The following is a 17,740-nucleotide window of genomic DNA, read 5'->3' as shown; positions in this document are numbered from 1 at the left end:
TAACGAATGAGTGCCCAAACAGCGGCGGCTCTTCAATGTCGACGTTCCCATTTTCTTTCAGTTTCAATTCCGGATCTACATCTCACAGAAAGTACTGCGATTCAACAGTTCTTGGATCTCTCATTAGAAGCGCAACTCGACCAGCCTATTTCACCCTGGACACTCATCTCAGATGAACTCGAGCTTTGATGTTATTAAAGATAAAATAAAGCTGTTGAAAGTTACTATTGGTTGTGAGAAAGTGCCAAGTAAGCCTATGAACAGCCATGATGTTTTGACAAGAATCTTGCACTCAGTAGATGCTAGATACAAAGTTATCGGGCTTATACATGGCAGATTTCAAGAAGGCTTTCGATAGTAGATAGATGACACCTGCGTTCGCTCATTAAGGCTTCCTTATCTCAATTCAAGGCTAGAAAGATACATTAATTTCATTTGCAAAAACAGCAATGCACACATTTAGCCATTCAAATGTTGACTGCTTGTTCCTTAACCGAACTTCATTTTTCAGATCTAGCGCACAACACGAACGGTCGCTCTAGATCCTTCAATTGTAAGTTTCTACAGGACAAATCGAGCGAAATTCATCAGCGCGATGCAACATTGAGCCGGAGTCAGTGGGTATCTGGAAGTTCAGACGTGGAGGGGGATAATTACTAGGTAGGCCAGTAGTTTAAACTCGAGATTTGCAAATACCACAGTTTAATCCGATTCCGACAGTGCTTCAACGTAAAACACGTCGATATCCATACAATCGTAGTCTCACATTCCGACTTTTTCTCCTTCTGTTATGAAATTTCAAAGGCAGAATTGATGGTTCCTCTGGTCAGGAATCTTGGCTCTTTAAATCAAAAAGCTCGCGAAATTCTTCTCAAAAGTACTAAGCTATACACACTTATACCACTTTCATTAACTCACTATAGAATACAAAGTAGGTTCTTATAGGTTTTCAACTTCATACACGAAGCAAATCTCATTAAATACAATATCTCCAGAATGAAATTTGAATAAAGCTATGAATGTATGTTGTTTCAAAAGATTGATAAAGAAATAGAAAGGATCAACAGAATCGAACCAAATCGAGGCGGTGAAATCAACAGAAATGAATATGAAAATTTTCATATAAGTATTGTTATCATAGTTGTAATCTTACATTTGAATTTACAATACTCGGCTTTCAGTTTTGCATGAATGGTGATTGTAGGTCGTTTTCTGGCGAATCCAGTGGAATGGCTTAGAGTCCTTAAGAGCCATACACCCGATTTCATAATGTGTATTCAAAAGAAAAAGCACCTTTTTTAATATCATTTAATTGAAATTGGAAAATTGGAAAATTCAATTTAATTAATATAATTCTAAATTCAAAAAACTTTATATCATAATATAGATTTCAATTAATAGAATTTATAAATAAGATTTAAATAGAATTGATTAAGAATTTATTGAATTGAAAATAGTTAAATGAAATTATAATTTTTGGAATAGTTTTTAGGTTTTTGAATTTTCGAAAATTGAAATTTTATTCAATTATTTTCAATTCAATAAATTTTTGATCAATTTTATTTAAATTTTATTTATAGATTTTATCAATTGAGATTTATATTATAATACAAAGTTTTTTCAATTTAGAATTATATTGATTGAATTAAAAGCAATTGAATTGTTTTTGTATTAGATTTAACAAAAAATTGATTAAATCAAAAAAAGTCATGTTTTGGACATACGTTATGAAATCGGGTGTACCGAAATTGTGAGAGTACTAATCTCGTGCTTCCTAGAAGGAAGAAAACTCAATAGAAGAAAGTTGAAGGTAATGGTTCATTGATTAAAAGGGCTAATTATTGTAGAAGATTCCCTGGGTTCTCTATTTTATCGTTTGACGTTCACTTTTGAGCGTTGGATTACTTTCGTTAGCGCCAAAAGTACCACTGTACTCTATCTCCAAATTTCTTTTACAAACGCAACCTCAATGGAATTTAAACAACAACTTATACCCCTTCAGCTTCAATTAATAACTGCCGGGATATCGATCATGTGATCAAAGAGGGCACTGTATTAGCTAGCGTGGCGCTAGCACTTCACTATACTAAATACTAGCTTCCCATAGATAATAATGATCAAGAACGAATACAACCATAATAGACAAAAGCACTTACACTTATCAACCAAGTTGATACCAACAATAACTCATCTGCAACAACAACGCGAGACCTGACCTAGAGGAGCCCATTCTTCTCGAAGAGTCTCTTGATTGACACGGATATACAAATTATGGCTGCTCCTTCAAGCTCTATTGTCATCATTGATCCCGATGGGGATCTGGTACTTCTTCTAGGGCCTGTGCCACTTTCGAAATCGGATGCATCCACTTCAAACCCCCGCATCGACGTTCCTAATACAAACATCCTCAGTCCAAAGGCACCCAACAACCCTGGAGAAACGCAAAATGAATGTACTCAACTGTCCAGGTCTGAAGTACTGGTCTCCTCAAAGCATTTGTCGTTCGCTTCACCAGTTTTCAAGGCTATGTTGACGGGGGATTTTAGGGAGGCTGTTGAACTTAGAGAGAAAGGTAGAACCGAGATACCACTTCCAGATGATGATGCAGATGCCATGATCACGTTGGTCAATGTTATACATGGACGCTTTAACTCAGTCTCGAAATACCCCAATTTAATTTTGCTTACCAAAATCGCCATCTTGGTCGACAAATATCAATGCCATGAGTCGACCAAGTTTGTAGCGAAGGTTTGGGCTGCCAACGATCATCTTCCACGTATATGGAGCCAGGAATGGTACAATATCGCTTGCTGGATATGTGTGGCATGGGTATTTAGACTAGATCATGAGTTCAGAGATGCGACGGAGGAGATCATCAAAGAAAGTGGTGTGGGACTTGGAGCAATATTGAAGGAGAATGATCTGGCTTTACCAATCCCGGAAAGAATTATCAGTAAGATTGCAAATCAGATGAAGGATTCTCGATCGCTAACACGTTGCAAAGATAAGATAGACGAAAGCCGTGAGAATGCCGTAAGCCAACTCATCAAATTTCTCAAGGATACAATATCTAGGTACCAGGGCCACACTTTGATGTGTCCCAGCCAAAGTTTGCGACGTGTCTTGGACATAATCTCTCACAGAGAAACCTGCGACGCAACGGTTCTTGGAAGTCTCATAAAAGGTGCCACGGAGAAGGGGCTGTTTCCGTTTCCAGAAGTTCCATTCAATAACGAGCTGCCGTTTTCGGTAGTAAAGCGCAGCATCGAGTCACTCGAGCCCCGGACTGCCTGTAATGTAGTTGTACAAGTCGAATCATTGCACCACGATGTCCTGGAAAGAATTCGACAATCTATTGAGTTCATAGATGAAAAAATATCTGGATTGAGTCTGGCAGATTGCGAGTAGGATTCTCACGTGTGCTCATTAGCTTTCCTCATACATTCTCCAATCCTATAGATAGATATCTTCCACAGCAATGTGGATGAGGACAACTTCCACACAAAATGCAGTCATGGACTTGAGTTTGTCCTCGTCTGTTTATTGACTGCGGTAGTTCCATTATAGCGCAACCCAGGACACTGATTTCTATTTCAGATCTGCAATCCCGCTTTCGCCCGGAGGAGATCTTGAAAACTATACTGCATTTATTGACAATGGGCCTGTTGCCTACATACGGGTAGAAAATGAGGGGAAAAAAGGAAAGACGGGTGGATATTCTAGTCATGAAACAACAAACTGTTCATGACTCGTTCTCGAATGATGGAACTATCAGCGTTATACAGAATGAAGGCCCCTCGATAACATATATCAAATCTACCGTATATCTTTCTGACGTGTGAATATATATATGTTATATTGTGCTTATGTACAGTGTTGTAATTAGTATTTTCCGTATTTCAGTTACACCCCATTTTAGTAGTATGTATTGATATTTATAATAATATTTCAGTAATTATTATTGAATTATGTATCACTGAAAGTATTCCATATTTCAATAATATTGAATATCACTAACAATATACCGAAATATGGGAATTTACATATTTCTATTCAAATATTACATATTTTGAATAATCTCTTTTCTTATTAGACTTAAAGTCAATCAAAATATACAATATTCGAATCAAAATATATGAATTCCCATATTTTAATATATCTTTAGTATAGCTCTGTTTGTATAATATATATAGATGTGGATATAATTAGCTATTATACATACTAGCGTGCGTATTATACTCTCTATATCAGCTACAGTAATATTATCGTATACTAATTATAACACTGCTTATATGGAATGATCACCTTTTTGATTGACCAGGGGCACCATTTAACAGCTCCAAACCTTCATTGACTAATCTTTTAGGTATACTACTCTCTAAATTTTTGATTCACTCTAGGACTACTAGGTAAAATAGGTTCTTATTTTCATACGCTAACCAAAGCTAGCAAGATAGTGCTCGTGGCTGCCGTTGCGTACGGACCATAGACCTCATGGATCCTGCTGAATTTCCCACAATTTCCAAAAGAGTGAGATTTATTGCCGATCTATCTTTCAGAGCTGGTTCTGATTGCGCCATCTTCCCCCAACTTCGCAACGACTCGAAGTACCACGTACACGTTCACAACACTGCCTTCTTTGACTTCTCATATTTGATCATTATACTTGTCAGATCTGAATTAATTACGGCAAAATGGCAATATCTTCAAGCGCAAATATCATTGTCGACCCCGATGGAGATTTAGTCCTCCTCTTGGATCCGACGATACCAAAATCCCCAAAACCCGACTCTTTTTCTTCAGTAGACGCCGAAGCTACTAACCCACCAAACGATGACATCTCCACGGAATCAGAGATGATACGTTCCCTTGATGGTGAAACATCAGAGACTTCGCAGGACGAGCCACTTCCGATTTACAGCGACCATATACTGGTATCTTCGAAACATATGTCTCTAGCCTCACCAGTATTTAAAGCAATGCTTCAGGGCGGTTTTAGAGAGGCTATTACCTTAAAGACAACGTGAAAACTTGAGCTTCCACTTCCAGATGACGACCCCGCTGCCATGAAGATATTGACCGATATGATCCACGGCCGTATGAAATTGATCCCGGCAGTGATTAACTTGGAGTTGTTCACGCAATTAGCTATTCTAGTAGATAAATACCGTTGCGCGGAAGTCGTTTGTCCATATCATGACATTTGGAAAAACACAGTGCAGGATTGGGCCTTTACGAGTGAAGATATGACTCGCTGGCTTTGTGTAGCTTGGCAGTTTGAGCTGGATGCAGAGTTCCGTCGAGCTTCGACTTGGATAGAGGGGCAAGCTAATTGTGATCTCGTGACAACAATGGCAAAAATGAAGTACAATCTACCAATTCCGAAACAAGTAACTGGTAAGACTACCTAGCATGAAAGGTTGCAGGGTCAGCGTTATCAACCCACCTAGACAAAATAGAGATGTATCGCCTAGAAGGAATTAGAAAAGCTGTCAAATATCTCGAAGATTTCATCACGATGTATCAAAATCTCGACAATCGTTGCACTGCTACAACAATTCCAGAAATCGAGTATAAGGATCCAAATCAGAGGGATACATATCCTTATTCAAGCAGAAGTCGTTTAGATACAACACAGATATCATTCCTGAACTATGATGAGGTCGTCTCTTACAGACGAGACTGTGACTCGATGCTACTTGGCTCTTTGACAAAGAGTGCGATTGAGCATGGATTATTTCCTCTGCCAGTATCACCATACACTTCATGGTCTATGATTTTTCTACGCCATAAAATTGAACTCCTTCAGGCCAGCAGTTTATGTTCTAAACTCCTGAAGACATCTGTCGTCCAACATGACGTCATCGACGGACTCAAGACTTCTGTTCGTGCTATTATGACGTTAGGCCTAACTTTGAAAGACGGTAAGAAGTTGGTTAGCAATACATGAGAGAAGCTGCTGAGGTCCACTCCCAAATTTTTGATGCAAATTTAGTCTGGTCTGACCTTAGGAACTTTGTCCGTATCGGCTGTGGTCTATCAAAAACTATAATCATTGTGTCGAATGGCAAGCTACAATCTCCAGAACTTGGATCTGATTGTGCAAGCCATTCAATTTAATGGACAGGAAGCTGTTGATCTTGTTCTCTATGATTATTTTTGCATCGAGAAGTAGATTTACATCTCACAGATTTCAAATACTCACGGAATCCTGCACCCGGTTTTAAAGTGACGGTCAAAATGTTGTTGGGAAATTGCTGCCATGCTGAGTGAAGTTTACGATCGGAGCCGGTGGTGAACAAAATCATTGAAAAGAGGTTATAATGCATCGTCATTGAAAAAAAAAACATCTTCAATCTCATCTACTGCTACTTAAATTTCAATGAGATCGTGTGTCATCTGATCTAGGTCACTTCTCAGCTGGTGTTGGTAATCAAAACCTTAGGATTTTATATTTTATACTTCTAGACACAATCTTGTTGCAACTGTACATCTCATTGTCTGCAACTTCAATTTCTGCAGATAAGAGCGCTAGAATATTTGAATATGTCTCCTAAGATATGTTAGAACTAAGCATGTAGAAGAATGTACTGTTTCCCAGCAAGAAACCATGAGTTGAAATTCAAACGAGCGGAGCAAAATTACAAGTATATGGCGTGACTACGTTCGTCAACAAAATATGGGTGTGAATTCGTTCCCTGAATGCCCAAACTATAACCCTCCCGGATTACTGCAAGCCTTAAGTGGAACCAAGCCCTGACTACTACCAATGAAAGCTTAGTATAGGGTTCGTTCTGGTGTTTAAAATAAGAGATAGCGATCTGCCACCTGAAGAGTCGAGATCTCAGCTGACTTCTGCTTGAACTTTCTACTCATGGCTTCGGAAAAGGCTTTGCAAGCCTTTACAAAGTCTTGCGGCCCATCAAGACCATCAACTACCGACGTAGAGAGTGTAGCTCTGTACCAATATCTGACCATCTTTACAAAATTTACCACACGACTTTTTGATGAGAATCCCGACTCACTTAATCACAAGAGCAATTCCATTACCTAGACCAATGACGGAGAACCCATTCACGACTGAAGACAGTTCTCTAGTAACAGTGGTATTTATTTGACGACAAAGCATCTAGAACCCTCTGGATTGAAAACCTATGCATCATGCAGGACAGCGAAAACGATATTTCTACGAGGCACCACCCATGATACTATTTGCGGAAACGCCTTGCACAGAACCAGAGGAATTCCCCAACCCTGATGCTGTAAAGCTTACTTTTTCTCCGACAGTCTTACTTTAGATGACGCACTGCTTCTAGAACGCGTCAGTCAACCTACATATCCACGATGACCAATTTCATTGTAAATCCCAGTAATAAACCAGCCCAAGTGGTGTCAGATCAATCAGCTTTTCTGGGTCACACAGTAAAGAAACCTTTCGAGAGAAGGACTTCATTCTTGAACATATGAACTGGGGTGAATGTGGCAACATATGCAGGGCTAGGAATTGTCTCTGTTCTGACGTCTACTTGGTGATTTTACGACGATCATCTTCTATTCCCCCTCATACGATTTATTTCGCCTCTTGGACGAGTACCGGGTGACCCAGAATCAACGCTTACAGCTATAAGATGCATGGTTGAACTGCTACTATACATTCAATATGATGGTAGCAACGGCTGGTGCAGCAAGTCAATTCGGGAAACACTTAAGCCCCTTCGTATAGTCAGGCGCCCAATCCGCAACTATAGAGCCCCAAAACGCATATATATGAGCTGGCAATACCACAATACGAACGATATATTCTTCAAAGTAACGCCAGCATGTAGATCTACAACCAATAACGGTTCACAGCGGGACTCGGCTGAATTGCCTATACTCAGCCGCCGTTACACTAATTATCGGTTCGGCATAATGAGCGCGGCTCACAACTATGTACCGGGGATACCATCCAAGTTTCAGTCACGTACATTGCGACTTTTTTCGAATTCATCACATTTCCCCACAATCGCTAGGCGGGGAACCTGTGTAAGATTTTGAAAGACCGGATTTCAATACCTACTGGTAATCACCCCGCGTTTCGCGAAAGGATATCCTTACCCATGTCACGGGAGGGAACATAAATGGACCGGGTATCTGCTGCTCGTAAGTCTTGATTAGGAAATCTTCTCGGCTATCAAGTTGGAGAACGTGACAATGAAAGTCTTGGGATCTCCGAATGGTTCTTCCGGCCGTTGTATGTAAAGGAAAACTCTTGGATGCTGGATCATCGGCGAAGACAAAATGTAAGCTTCAAGGACGAACATGTCATGCTTGATACGCCGCGGAAAGGGTGTGCAGCCAGGGAGCGGCTTTGTGCCGTTGAGAATCATAGCTGAAGTTCGATAATTTTATATGTTTTTAGCTCGTCGCGCTGCCGCAACTGCAGGCTGTAGATTCGGCGAATTACTGCAGAAAGGCTGCAACGTCCTTGAGATAATTGGTCTTGGCTTACCTCTTCCAGGGTCCCGGATTGTCTAAGAAAACCTTAGAAAACCATTGTGTATTGCATGAGATGCAGACTCTTCGTACGTGATCAAATATGGGATTGCGTCTGAACCTACCATGAATGATTTGAGTCGTTGCTGAGAAGTATTTAAGTTGTGGTAGGTAAGCCAACAAGCCATTCTACAGAGTCCGGAGCTCTGGCGCAGTGAAAGTTTGGAGACGAGAAATCCACAGCGAGGATTTCTGACACGTGTTGAGATGATTTTTGCAGCTCTTGGACTTAATTTTGGTGTGGGAGGTTGCTTGATATGTGGATTCATCATTGTGTTGCCCCTTTTCCTGCCGTGATCTACTCATCAAGAAGTACAAGGGAGTAGACTTTGGGTCGAAAGCGAAGAGTCTTTTGATATGAGGATGTGTATTGAAATATATGGTTCCAGACTTCGAGGTACATAGAATCGCCTAATAGATTTTCCGATATTCAGATAGATCCTAGTCAACTTACCCACCCACCCCCATTCTTGTCCCCAATCAACTTCCCCAAGTTTTCTCCGCCTATCCGAGATTGGGACTACTGCGTTTTGCTTGCTTTTCGACGTGTTAATTGGCCAAGCGTAGTACAGGAACCGTGTGGGGAAATTGCTTGGGGAAAATGGGATCGTGGAGGCGGAAAAAAGAAAGATCAGATGAAATTTTGACAAGTAGAGTACTTTCCCCGTGGTACGACAGGTCTAAAAGGTCTGATATGGTCTTCGATCCTCAAAGCTAGGATACAAAGCTGGAGGGATCATCAATCCTCGTGTCCAACAGATCTACAAAGACTTTTATTGCTGAACACCAACAGAAAATGTCAATCTGACATAGAACCCAAGCATATGATTTTTCATTAAGACCCAATTGAGTATCCTACAAAGACTATCCCAATTTTCATTTCCCTGTCAATGCACGAAGAGGTTTGGAACTTGGAGTACCTTCCAAGCACGAGATCCAGTAAAGAGGAAATCAGCTCATGTTCCTCGTGAGGATCTGCATATTCATATATGTTGTGGCCAGAATACTTACAAGCCCCACGGTTGCATTAAACGACGCCAGGAAGCTTTCAACGTTTCACAACTACACCGTCGTGGATATAATATTGCAATATATCCAATATATCAAGGATTTTGGCCAAAAGAAGAGTCCTGCTGCTGTCAGCGAATGTCAGCTTCCTCCCCAAAACGACGTCGGCGCCTTCATCCGTGACCGTTGGTTTGCCAGTATTCTACGAATTGAAGTTTGCCGGAAACACTGCAGTCATTCCCCGTACCTCCAGCGTCCTTGAACGTCTTACCATCAACTCACGCACATGCGATTTCTCAGCTCAGAGGCCAAGAAGATACTATTATCGACGTATTTTTGTCATATTTCATATTGAGTTGATAAAGCTGCACTTGCTGTAATCAATTCGCAACTTATTCCAGACCCCAATCCAATCCAGACCGAATTCTATCGAGGTGGGTCGGATATTGTCCTTCGGCCATCGGCACCCATTTTCATGCCTTCATCAATTGGTTCAACAAAGATGTTTCATACTTGTAAGTATATATTCGAAAAGAAGACATCCGAATTACCGAGTGGAGTAAGAAAGTTCCATGCTGATCATTGTTCCAACGTTGTATTAGTTCAAGGACTGGCGCCACCCCGCGAAACTTTAAGCAGCACAGAACAATCAATAATTGTAGATACCCCCCAACCGACGACGAATGGAGTAACCAAACGAATTACAACTCCACACGCATGTGCAGAATGTAAACGTCGTAAAATTCGATGCGACGGCCGACAGCCTTGTGGGCAATGTGTTGGATGTCGTTCTCCTAAACCATGTTATTACGATAAACATAGACAGAGGGTAATTCCATCTCGAAAGTACGATGATTGTTTCCAAACGCTGCTTTAAAGTACTGATTGAAGTAGAACCCTTGATGCTCTCTCTCAATCCCTAGATGAATGTCGTACCGTTTTACAACGACTTTTTCCGGATCAAGAAGTGCAACAATTGTTGCCGTTGTCGCGGAATGAACTCGTTGCCCTCATCGATCGGTCCCCGCGAAGTGCGCTCTCGAATACATCCCCCTCTGCTTCAAATACCTCTCCAACATCACAGGAATATAGGTCGCCCTTGAACTCTGGGTCGGACGAAGATAGAAGTCTTGCAAATCTTGAACAGATACCAAATCAAGATATTGAATGGGACGAAGAAAGAAGAAATAGAGATCCAATACCCACAGAGGCGGATGATGTCAATGCTTTGTCTCTCTCAGTTGATAGACAGTCGTCGTACTTAGGTGCGACTTCAATTAAAGCCGCACTTTTGGTTATGCTCAAGGTAGCACCGAGACTACGATCTCTCTTCTTGGCGCCTTCTAACAACAAGCAAATCTCAGCAAGTAGCAACTATCCCACACCACGACCAGGAAGTTCTGCCAAAGATTTACAAGCAATCTCATGGTCATCCAATGGCCAGACTCTTATTGATGCATACTTCAACAGAGTGCAAATATTTGTACCAATGCTTGACGAACCCACGTTTAGAGCCGACTTTTTGAGTGGGCGACGTCAAGATGCGCCATGGCTTGGTCTATTAAACATGGTATTTGCAATGGGAAGTATTGTCGCAAGCAAATCAGACGATCACAAACACATCAATTACTACAACCAAGCGAAAGACCACCTAGGGATTGATTCTTTTGGTAGCGGGCATTTGGAAACATTACAAGCTCTGTCATTGATGGGAGGTTTTTATCTTCACTACATCAATCGTCCAAATACTGCCAATGCTATCTGTGGAGCTGCTTTGAGAATGGCTTGTGCAATGGGGTTACATCGTGAAAGTATGCATGAGAACAGCGTCGAGAGCAATCTGATTACAGAACAGAGACGAAGAACGTGGTGGAGTTTATTCTGTCTTGATACATGGGCGTCTACGACATTAGGAAGACCTTCTATGGGTCGCTGGGGCCCTGCGATTACCATGCAGCCTCCCGAATCATCTACGAGCACTGTTTGTAAACCCTTTCCAAGTTACTTGTTCGTAGCTAACGTTATTCTAGAATCAAGATATGAATATTACTCCCCTAATAGAGAATATCAAATTTTGTAAAGTTGCCACACAAATTCAGGACGCTCTTGCCCAAACCCCACTTCTCCGAGCTGACGACCTAGCCAATCTCGACAGACAGCTCGTAGAATGGTATGATAATCTTCCTTGGATCTTACGCTCTACGGAACCTTGTCCAGAATCAATTCATACTGCTCGATGCGTCATGAAATGGAGATACCAGAATCTTCGCATGGTACTTTACAGACCTGTTCTTCTGAATCTTGCCAATAGAGGCAATCAAGGAATTTCACCAACCAAGGAAGAACTTGCAGCCGTGCGAACATGTCGTACAATTGCCCAAGAAACCATTGAAGATATAGCACGTGAATGGACTCCAAACCAAATGTTGGGATGGAATGGTGTGTGGTTCATGTATCAAGCATCCATGATTCCACTTGTCAGTATATTCTGGGAATCATGGAACACAAATCTTGTTCGGATTTGGCAATCCCAGATTGAAGTTGTGCTTGAAGCGTTTGATGGTATGGCGGATTGGTCTTTGGCTGCTAGACGAAGTAGGGAAGTGGTGAGCAAGGTCTATGAAGTCAGTAAGCGACCTCTGACTAGACAACCGAGTCCGGGGTTGAGCCACATGACAGATGATATGCATCGAATGGGGGGAATAGATGGGAGACATTATATGGATAGTAATATGTTGCAGCAGGTTGAGATTATGGGAGAAGAACAATTAATGATGCTTGATAACGGAGGAATATGGGATCTGGATGGCATGTTATGGGGAAATTTGCCGGATGGATTGGATATGCCCTATGATGGTTTGCCAATGCAGTATGATGATTCAGGCATGGCACAATTCGAAGGGCCGTATATCATTCATCAATGATTGATAGGCTTGCGATTGAAGTAGGACATTCTACCGTCTACACAAGAGCTGGTCTCATCATCATGGGAGGTCATTTGGGCATTTTATCTAGGATAGCGAGAAAACTTGATGGGTTATGATTAGCTGCGGATGGAAGTTGCATCTTTGTTTGCGTATGGGCTATGAAGTTACGCTTTTGTATATGATATGATATGATATGATATGATACCACTATAGCAATATATTATTTGACAACACGATTTTCAGGCACATACAGACATGCAAAATCCAATTATCGAAATGAATAATCTCAAATATTTTTAGCATTAGCACCCCCATTCTTGATCTTAAAAATTAGTATCGAATGTACCTCGGCCTGCAAATCTACATACCTAGAAGCCACAGTTACTTTCGCTTCCATGCATCACACCCCGCTAAACTCGGGGTTCATCTGGATCGAAAAAAAGGTTGCAGAAATATCTAAACCCGCAGCTAATTTAACGCTCATCGTCCCCGAATAGTAACATCGACAGTTTATATTCAGCTCCCAAGATAATGTGAGAGTGAGGGGCAAACTAATTTATTATTAGCGAATGCGGGGAAATCTACCTAGGCAATATTTTGATAAAAAGACCTAGGTAAATTACATTCAATATTCGTCTCTATTACTCGCTAAGTAAAAGATGAATATCACACGGAGTCTCGGGCCGAAACTCCAAATTCTCTCCCTTTCCTCTCCTCTCCTCTCCTTCAATTCAAATTCATTCCTCAGTACTCTCACCTATGATTCTCCTGGCTTCCCCGCACTCACAGCAACGAAATAATCCCAGCCCATCCCAGTCCATCGCATTCCAAGATCCAAGCCTCCCTTACAACTCATCTGCACAACCCCAATGAAGATCCCCCACCTCATCCGATATTCCAGCTCGCCAATCCTCCCACATCCACATCCCCATCCACACCCTCACACAAAACACTATCGACCCATCCTCGCTACCAAATTTTCCCTCCCCGTTGCATCCGAACCCCACGTCTACGGAGAATTCAGGACCATCTCACATATGATCCTACGTCCCCCTCTGCCAACAGTGAAGTGGTGTTCTGAAAAATTCTGTCGTGTAACACGTTTTGACTAAGACTATGTATGTAAGTAGACCAAAAAGTCAGGTAAGCAAGCCAGCAAGCTAGCAAGCGAATGCGGAAATGTCGTACTAACTGTGTTAGAACTGCACAGCAGATGTATCACCAAAAAGAACCGCCTTGTATTGCAACAGAAATGCACTTCATGCTTATCTCATGATCTTCTGCATGCATGTATGCGGTGCGACTTGCAAGATATCAAATCTTTGGATTTATTTTGATCCGCGTGATTTGAATGTATGGTTATCACGCCTTTGAAACGCCTCTCTTTGAAAATCTCGAAAATGTCAGTGTGAATTGATAAGTTATTTTACTGATCGTGATATCATTATTGCTTAGCCATGGCCCGATGACACTCGCAAATCTTCGTTAATCTTATCTATGCCTCCACATCTCGATATGCATGACATTCCCATTCCCGGATCATATGCTCTTATAACCTTTCGCGAAACACCCCTATTTGCTAGCCTTAGATTAGGTAGGCTTTATCCGATTAGATCCTCAAAACTTGCGCCCTACTCGTGATACCATCAAATATGCATGTGTTGTCGATCGGTACATATTGTTTCGTGATAATTTTGATGATTTCTTGTGCAACCATACCCCCAGTTAACGAAGAAATGTTGTGTAATTCACCTCCTTTGGCTCGTGATACTTCTTCTGCAACTTTCTGGACACGTGGATTAGAGGACACATTCGGTACTTCTTTGTCGATCTGGGCTAATATCTCAGATGAAGTAGCTGCTGCTACATGAGCAGTTGCGTGAAGAGCTAAGTAAATGGGGAAGTTCGATAATGGCGCCATCGTGAAGGAAGCGTTTGCATCATTTTCAGATTCCAAATCTATCAGAACATTAATTGCGAATTCTCGGACAGGGATTATACAAGGTGAACATACTTGCTATCTTCTGTAAATCTATTGTCGGATCCGAGCCTCGGATAAGCTTGATGAAAGCGGCATTCTTGCAGAACACCTCTACTTCTTCTGTCTTAATCTCATTACCACGTGCATGTGCCCGCACAGTCTCTAGTATTTCTTGGACGTCTTGTCGAGCTTTTGCTTTATAAATGTTTTGAAGTTGTACGTATGTACTAGATTGAGCCTTCATGTCTGGGACTGATCCCGGAAGCGGGAGCTCATTATGCTTCTCATAAAACTTCTTCACGGCATCAGCAATAATCCAAAAATCCGAGTTAGATTCTGCCTAAAGTCAAGCTAGTTAGCATTACACTCGCTCCCTTGGGTCATCTTCATCATACCTCGGTTGGTGAGTATTCGAAGACTTCCTTCACGGAACTTTTCAGATCTTGTACGGATATGTTCTTCATCACAGCCGCAACAGCTTCATCGAGGTTCTCCTCTCCACCCTCGGCATTATTTCTCCTTGTGCCATTCGTAACAGTCGTCCTGAACGCTGATTTGTCTTTGTAGGAGGTCGGATATGAGCCATGTTCTTCTTTCCATTTTGCCAAGAAATGCAAGAGCAGGACTAAGTAAGGTATATGGCCATGCTCATGGTCACTAAGAGTGTCGATGTCTTCAGTCAGATCTGATGCGAAATTCGAAAGTTCTGGCCATGGCTTTAAAAGTCGTAGATCTGTTGTTGCGGTTGAATCTGGGTGAGTATCAACTATAGGAAAGTTTCCTGGTAGATGCGTTTTGAAATATGAGTAAAAGCCTGCGGAGTGTATGCCGACGAGAGGCACTTTGTGGGATGCGCTGTATTTCTCTGCAAGAGCGAGGATTCTGGGATCGATTGGGAATGAGTATATAATTAATGTATATTTTTCTTCATGATCTTCCGCAAACAGTTGGTCTACTTTATCGTCCTGCATGTATTTCGTTAGCAAGTTTAATGGTAAACAAGTAGACTCGCAGGTTTACCTTGAGTTTTGGAAACCAGTCCCCCCTCACATCTGGATTGAGCTCTTGTAAAAGTTTCACACATTGTTCCGCCCTTGATTTCCCCAAACTCTCTTCATCAAGAAAGAAATTGACACCCAAATCAGCCTCATTTACGAGTTCTTCGTCCGCAATTGTAAATTTTCCAATGCCTATTGCCGTTAGTTGACTATGCATATCCCATCGGCTTGTCACATACCTGGAAGCACTAAATTTTTCAAAGTCTCAACACCAACTGTGCCAGAACCAGAGTTCAATAATAGTAAGTTGGCATTCTCAAGGGCTGCCTGTCCAGAAGCTGCCCATAATCGTAGTTGTCGATCATATTTCTTCTCCTTGTCGGAAGGGCCTTGAAGGACAGGAGGATTCTGGTCCATGATTGTCTCCGCCATTGTTTGGAGGCACAAATTAGAAAGATAGAGCTTGTAGAGTATCGGATCTACAAAGGTAACAGTCAACAGGTTCCCTAAATATCCTGAAAGTGTATGAGTGTATATGATAGATATGATGAGGTAGATCTAATCAACCAACACTGAACTGTAGCAGAAGCCTTGCTTATCTAAGAATTGTTGCTCTTATCGGCACGTGCGAACAGTCGAGCTCTTATCTTAGCGTCCGCTCACTCCGGAGAAACTCCTCAAGGCTGTATTCACCGAAGCTTCACTCCGAACAAACATCCATCCGGATCGGAGCGTCATCTTATTCAGCAATGTCGCATGAATTTATCCAAAAATCTAGTCGGGCCATCCCACTTGGCTAAGCTAACCCCACCAATTTGGGCACGCAATAAAATAATTATTATTTCATCACTCCATTTAATTTCCAAAATAAGATCTGACATTTCCTAACCCGAGTTTTGATGGAAATATATCCTCGCAATCTTGCTTTCCAACTCTTTCGCTCTCACACATTGTCTCATTCGATTATACATTCAGCTGGACTCAAGACCTCTACAATCTCCGTACATCGTTCATTCGCAAGCGTTTGTCCCACTACGGTTCATTCCCGCAGTATATATCCCATATTTCCACGATTCTTGAATATATCGAGAAGGAATTTGTCGAGCATATCTAAGCAGCATTATACGAACTCAATGGCTTCCAATAATCCAGCTGTTCCTGGTCAATCCGCGGCATCCTCAAATCCGATAGTTCCAGCTGCCGAAAATGCTACCCCTCATACTTATGATTACGCAAACCTTTCTCCAGTAGAAGCCTCGAAGCGTCGAGCAGCATACAAAGCAGTCGAGGATCACTTCGATCCTTCTTACAAATACGTTGGAATCGGATCGGGTAGTACTGTCGTTTACGTAGTGGAAGCTATCGCTGCTAAAGGTCGAGACATCACCTCAAAGATGATCTTTGTTCCCACTGGCGATCAAAGTAAACAGTTGATTATCGAAGCAGGTCTGCCTTTGGGAAGCATTGATTCTTTGCCTCCTGTAGTTGTGGAGCCTCTTCATCTGAGTGGAGATGCTGCTTTCGATGTTTCTACGGGTCTGCAAGATCTAGGTTTGAAGGGAAAGCGTGAAAGTCTTGATGTTGCATTCGATGGAGCAGACGAAATCGACGAAGATCTCAACTGTATAAAAGGAGGCGGAGCTTGTCTTTTCCAAGAAAAGTTGGTTGCAACTTCTTCCAAGAAGTTCGTATGTGTAGCAGGTCAGTGAAGCATTTGGGTAATACGTTTGCGACTTTGACTCAAACTAACAATGCGTAGATTATCGAAAGCTCCAACCTCGTCTCCTCACTTCTTGGAAAGCCATTCCAATCGAGATTGCACCATTAGCCGCTCCAACCATTAAAAGAATTCTAATTACGCTGGGCTCTCCGGATCCGAAAATCAGACAAGGTGGAAGCGCGAAAGCTGGACCAGTAGTTACAGATAACGGCATGTGGATCATCGACGCGCCTTTCCCAAAACTTCTAATTCATTCAGATTTGAAGGGTAATGATAAGGGGGATGGAGAAAACGGCACTTGGGAGGTACACACACTTGGAAGAAGATTAAAGAGAATAGTGGGTGTACTGGAGACTGGTCTCTTCCATGGAAGAAATGGCGCCCAGGTTGCAAATGCCGGAGAAGAGGGTGGTGGACAGAAGCCAGTGGCTGCATATTTCGGTATGGAGGATGGAAATGTTGAGGTCCGCACTGCCACAGAACATGGGGTGAAGTCGAGACCTTGAGTTCTTTGTGAATCTATGAGGAGAAGTGGAGCGGAGAGCTTTAGAATGATAAATAACACTGATAT

At 41.8% G+C, this 17,740-nt stretch overlaps 5 protein-coding genes across 5 annotated transcripts; 4 read left to right on the top strand and 1 right to left on the bottom strand.

The window, feature by feature from the left end:
* Positions 1 to 2,271: 2,271 nt before the first annotated feature.
* On the top strand, positions 2,272 to 3,408 carry EAE98_012024 (uncharacterized protein; the record flags this gene model as incomplete). Its single annotated transcript, XM_038959648.1, has 1 exon — positions 2,272 to 3,408. The coding sequence occupies one exon, from the start codon at positions 2,272 to 2,274 to the stop codon at positions 3,406 to 3,408; it is 1,137 nt and encodes a 378-aa protein (XP_038803964.1).
* A 1,286-nt stretch (positions 3,409 to 4,694) lies between these two features.
* On the top strand, positions 4,695 to 5,950 carry EAE98_012023 (uncharacterized protein; the record flags this gene model as incomplete). Its single annotated transcript, XM_038959647.1, has 3 exons — positions 4,695 to 4,992; positions 5,050 to 5,397; positions 5,451 to 5,950. The coding sequence occupies 3 exons, from the start codon at positions 4,695 to 4,697 to the stop codon at positions 5,948 to 5,950; spliced, it is 1,146 nt and encodes a 381-aa protein (XP_038803963.1).
* A 3,245-nt stretch (positions 5,951 to 9,195) lies between these two features.
* On the top strand, positions 9,196 to 12,704 carry EAE98_012022 (uncharacterized protein). Its single transcript, XM_038959646.1, has 4 exons — positions 9,196 to 10,058; positions 10,146 to 10,389; positions 10,438 to 11,524; positions 11,574 to 12,704. Exons 1-4 carry the CDS (start codon positions 10,019 to 10,021, stop codon positions 12,465 to 12,467), a joined length of 2,265 nt encoding a protein of 754 aa, XP_038803962.1. The 5' UTR covers positions 9,196 to 10,018; the 3' UTR covers positions 12,468 to 12,704.
* A 1,375-nt stretch (positions 12,705 to 14,079) lies between these two features.
* On the bottom strand, positions 14,080 to 15,881 carry EAE98_012021 (uncharacterized protein; the record flags this gene model as incomplete). Its single annotated transcript, XM_038959645.1, has 5 exons — positions 14,080 to 14,429; positions 14,485 to 14,791; positions 14,847 to 15,416; positions 15,472 to 15,641; positions 15,689 to 15,881. The coding sequence occupies 5 exons, from the start codon at positions 15,879 to 15,881 to the stop codon at positions 14,080 to 14,082; spliced, it is 1,590 nt and encodes a 529-aa protein (XP_038803961.1).
* Positions 15,882 to 16,582: 701 nt separating this feature from the next.
* EAE98_012020 (uncharacterized protein) lies at positions 16,583 to 17,675 on the top strand (the record flags this gene model as incomplete). Its single annotated transcript, XM_038959644.1, has 2 exons — positions 16,583 to 17,150; positions 17,209 to 17,675. The coding sequence occupies 2 exons, from the start codon at positions 16,583 to 16,585 to the stop codon at positions 17,673 to 17,675; spliced, it is 1,035 nt and encodes a 344-aa protein (XP_038803960.1).
* Positions 17,676 to 17,740: the final 65 nt, after the last annotated feature.

Source organism: Botrytis deweyae (genome assembly GCF_014898535.1).
Source record: "Botrytis deweyae strain B1 chromosome Unknown BDEW_057, whole genome shotgun sequence".
Taxonomy (NCBI): domain Eukaryota; kingdom Fungi; phylum Ascomycota; class Leotiomycetes; order Helotiales; family Sclerotiniaceae; genus Botrytis; species Botrytis deweyae.
Note: the sequence above shows the minus strand (reverse complement) of the source record. Positions and strands in the feature narration are given on the sequence as shown.

Coding starts and splice junctions, on each gene's coding strand:
- EAE98_012022 (XM_038959646.1), top strand. CDS start 10,019: ATGCCTTCATCAATTGGTTCAACAAAGATGTTTCATACTT. Junction 10,059..10,145: donor AACAAAGATGTTTCATACTT/GTAAGTATATAT, acceptor ACGTTGTATTAG/TTCAAGGACTGGCGCCACCC. Junction 11,525..11,573: donor CCGAATCATCTACGAGCACT/GTTTGTAAACCC, acceptor ACGTTATTCTAG/AATCAAGATATGAATATTAC.